The 4,020-nt window shown below is 40.0% G+C and overlaps 1 protein-coding gene across 1 annotated transcript; it reads right to left on the bottom strand.

Annotated features, from left to right (window-relative positions):
- Positions 1 to 430: 430 nt before the first annotated feature.
- LOC125374847 lies at positions 431 to 2,276 on the bottom strand. Its single transcript, XM_048386520.1, has 3 exons — positions 1,659 to 2,276; positions 1,103 to 1,173; positions 431 to 751 (listed from the first exon to the last, which is right to left on the bottom strand). The coding sequence occupies exons 1-3, from the start codon at positions 2,224 to 2,226 to the stop codon at positions 431 to 433; spliced, it is 960 nt and encodes a 319-aa protein (XP_048242477.1). The 5' UTR covers positions 2,227 to 2,276.
- Between the last annotated feature and the right edge of the window lie 1,744 nt (positions 2,277 to 4,020).

Raw genomic sequence — 4,020 nt, 5'->3', positions numbered from 1 at the left:
GTGGTCAGTTGGATACAGATAACCAGCAGCATCCAGAAACTGAACACAGTTTTTCTGGCCTACTTGGTGTTGGTCCCACAATCTGATGAGTCGGTTTTCCTTCTCACGATACACTCGCTTTCTGCCTTGGGGAGCAGCACCAAAGTCAATTTGACGCATCTTGGCAGATTCAGACTTCTCAAACTGCTTGATCAGTTCAACAAAACGATAAATGTTTTGATGATGATGCGGCAGAGACTTGTTCAGTCGGTAGTGGAAGCCTTCCAGATTATTGTTCGTGCGAGGTCCAATGTTTCGGTGGTGATTCCATAGAGGGATGGGGAATCTAGCATCATCACCAACCCAAGTTGTTACAATATAATCATTAAATCTCTGAGCGTTGTCTAGTGCTGGCGTATCGTCAATGGCGTCGACCAAGGCATCTTGGACGTCAGCTTCCGGTAACAGAGCCAGGGATGATGCTCTTCTCACCCAGCGTCTGACCCCAGGATCTTCTTGGTACTACTTCAGGATCTTGTTGGGCAACTGCTTCCTGGTACAGGGTTGGCATCGGGGTGATCTCTTCTCTTGCCCTCTTCCTCATGTTACTGACAAATCTAACAGTGTCAGGTTCTTGTGGGCCGTGGTTATCAGGAGTGGTGTAACTCTTACACGGCAAGTTTTCACGACACACTTCCAGTGGATACAGTGTTCCTTTGTAGAGTTCTTGTTGTGAAGGGGACCTTGAAACAGTACCTGCTGTGTACCTCGCCTAGAAGTAACATATTCCACTTCAATCAACCCTGCCATGATAACAAGAGTGATATGCTCGAGTCTAAAACATAGACCCTTTTATGTACTAGTTTGTGTTTTTTCACTAAATTGAGTAAACTCGATTTAACTCAGTAAAGAACAGTAAATTAGTTTGAGATGAATCCTGTACTTGTTCCTAAAACATCATAGGTATTTATTTAAACTAATCCCAAGCTTTCTAATTAGTGGACTAATCCATTTTGACCAAAGGGTATATGCCTATTGTTGTTTTAACTAATCCCTCTTTTGCTTTATATCTATTGGGAGTATGACAAATGGGCGTATGACTAATGGGACATGACCCTGGTACCATAAGCTGTGCCCCTCGAGTTGCTAATTCAGTGTCGATGAAAAAGCCCCTGTCAGCCAGAACAACATCACCTGTAGAAATGTATACCACTTTTAGTTATATAATAATTACTGCCTACATTTATACATGCACAGGGGCGGTCGGGTAGCCTAGTGGTTAAAAGCGTTCGCTCGTCACGCAGAAGACCCGGATTCGATTCCCGACATGGGTACAATGTGTGAAGCCCATTTCTGGTGTCCCCCGCCGTGATATTGCTGGAATATTGCAAAAAGCGGCGTAAAACCATACTCACTCACTATACATGCACAAATACACATCATATTTTCAAAATGTACTATGCCAAGAATGTAATCAAAATATATTTAAGATTCCTTGGAACATTTGCACTAATTATTTTATGAAATCTTAATAAAAATGTCTCTAGCTAAAACTATCTATATGCAGCCCTGATTCAACGCTTCATTGATAAAATACCAATTTCCTCGCGAATAAAACTATATCAGGAAATAAAGCATATATACAAATTATTTTACAAATACCATTGTTTCATGTGTACCTGGCACAAACTTGTCAATGATGCCACTTGTAAGAGTTATGGTCTTGTCACTGGCTCGTCCACCCCATACAGGGGACAGAAAGATGATGGCTCCTGATGGACTGATACCAATAAGGAACTTCACTGTGTTGTGCTGCTTGTACCTTGAGTAAGTCTGGGATCTGGCTTTGTTGTTACTGGCTCTCTCGATGAAGATTTCTGTACAGTCAATGATGCATCTTACTCTTCTGAAAATCTTGTTGCGGAAACACTTGGGTAGGTGCATTTCAATAGTATCAGGCCACATCACTAGTCTTCCAAGGTGGATGTACAGTACATCAAGCCATGCGTGAAAGATCCTCGTAGCCGATGACTTAGATATACCAAACCTGTATGCCAAGTCCTGCATGCATAAATTCTTCCTCAATTTCATCAGAGTTAGGAGGAGTTCATCCTCATCAGAAAGCTTGTTCTTCTTCCTATTGACATGATGAGAAGTCTCGCTGCAAATGTCCATAAATACACTAACATTCTGTAGACCTGTATAAAATGACAACTGTTTGTCATTAGTTTTTTTAATGTTCTTCATGCAGCATACTCTGGTATTTTCAATCAATCAACGTATTATCAGTTAACCCTTTGAACAAAGTATGTTCTTTTTACATCGGCAATTCGCGCCATGATATGAGTGTATTCCCTTTGTTTTAGTAAACCTAGACATGTAAACACTCACTCTTGACATATCCACTGTGCAAGATCACAGTGATTAATCAATCAACGTATTTTCTGTTAATCCTTTGATGACTAGGAACGATCCGTTGATTTACAAAAAAAAGTAAATCAACTGATCATTCATCTCTTGCTGGGCTGCCACGTGCATATTACATAACACACATTTCACCTCACTTCAAACCTGGATTTAGATTGAATAATTACCCCAGACACAATAAATGCCAAATGGGAACCTTTGTCAGGTAATATAAGTGGTGCTACCACTAATTGTACCTGTAATAAATTCATTAACTGAGCATCAAGTGAATGACGACAAATACACAAGTGTAGGGTTATACGAGAAAACGTGGATGACAACAAGGGAGTAGTAATCGTATTATCGACGCAAGCCGAAATCCGAAAATGCTTTCACTGCATGGATACTGTTTTTAGTATTAAAATATAACCATCTGGGGTATTTCCAAATGACGACATCCGATGAGCTCCCTTGTTCTTTTTGTCTGTTTGTTTAGGCTGAAGAAATGAATTAACATGCGCCCTTTGTCGAAATCTTTATAGATCACAGTTAACCAATCAGTGTTCAAAAATGCGTAAAACAAATATTGCCTCCAGCCTCCAAGTTTATTTAGCTGTCCTTGCAGACGGTACCCCAGTCTCTGGTCACGCTCAGTTGCGTTGCGTATCATCCGGGTACTCACGGGGGAAAAACAATAACAAAGGCAACAACCAGTCCGTTAGATCAGTGCCCCTTTAAGCTCTGATGCAGTTTTCTTCAATTAACATATGTCAACTTGTAAGGACTGAACTAGGGTCTTTGTGAGGTCAACTTGCTTTTCCAATGTGCTGATGTACTTCTCCTGGACACGGTTGGTCATCTCAAGATGCAAGGCATATTCTTTCCAGGAAAGCAGGTCTTCCATCTCGCGGTTCTGTATGTTAGTCTGCGATGATGCAGGATAGCAAGATCGAGCTGTCATCATTGGATCAGTCTGGACACTCACACTGACAGGGCTGTTATCATCATCAATCTGCAGAAACAATATAAGTCTTTACAACTTAGCACAGACATGCTTTGTAATTATGCACATTATCAAACTCTTTTGTGATACACATACTGTCTTTTACAATCAAATATTTGTTGACAAAAACAACATAATTTACAATTGTATTTTTTTAACATAATATGTGTATTTTTAATTTAAACATTACAAAATTATCTTCAACATGTTCAAGAAATGGGCCCTTATGTGAAAATTTCAAATAACCAGAGGTACAACCACACTGGCCCGTACAGCACAATGTTAAAATGTCCCATTATATTTGAAAATGTGTTGTTTTTTTCAAATTTAGGAGCTAAAAGCACAAGGCCCCTACCTGGAAGATTACTATAGTATGTAAAGTATAATTTTACTTACACTAAACTAAAAGGCATATGGTATTCCATGAAAGTAATACATCAGTGAGAACTTACACTAGCAATAGACAGAAGAGCTGATGCAGCTACACTGCGCTGAACGTTCTCTTGCCTCTCTTTCAAACGGTTCTGCCTGTTTATTCTCTGTTTTGTGGTAGCAGCATTCTCTGTTTTGAAGGAAAACAGACTTGGCACATAGTCCGCATCATTTGGATCCTTTGAGGGACGACCTTTGCA

Source organism: Haliotis rufescens, unplaced genomic scaffold (genome assembly GCF_023055435.1).
Source record: "Haliotis rufescens isolate VD_foot unplaced genomic scaffold, xgHalRufe1.0.p SCAF_6, whole genome shotgun sequence".
Classification (NCBI taxonomy): Eukaryota; Metazoa; Mollusca; class Gastropoda; order Lepetellida; family Haliotidae; genus Haliotis; species Haliotis rufescens.
This window is presented reverse-complemented; position numbering and strand designations above follow the sequence as displayed.

Coding starts and splice junctions, on each gene's coding strand:
- LOC125374847 (XM_048386520.1), bottom strand. CDS start 2,226: ATGAAGAACATTAAAAAAACTAATGACAAACAGTTGTCATTTTATACA. Junction 1,174..1,658: donor CATTGACAAGTTTGTGCCAG/GTACACATGAAA, acceptor ACATTTCTACAG/GTGATGTTGTTCTGGCTGAC. Junction 752..1,102: donor CTCGAGGGGCACAGCTTATG/GTACCAGGGTCA, acceptor TGTTACTTCTAG/GCGAGGTACACAGCAGGTAC.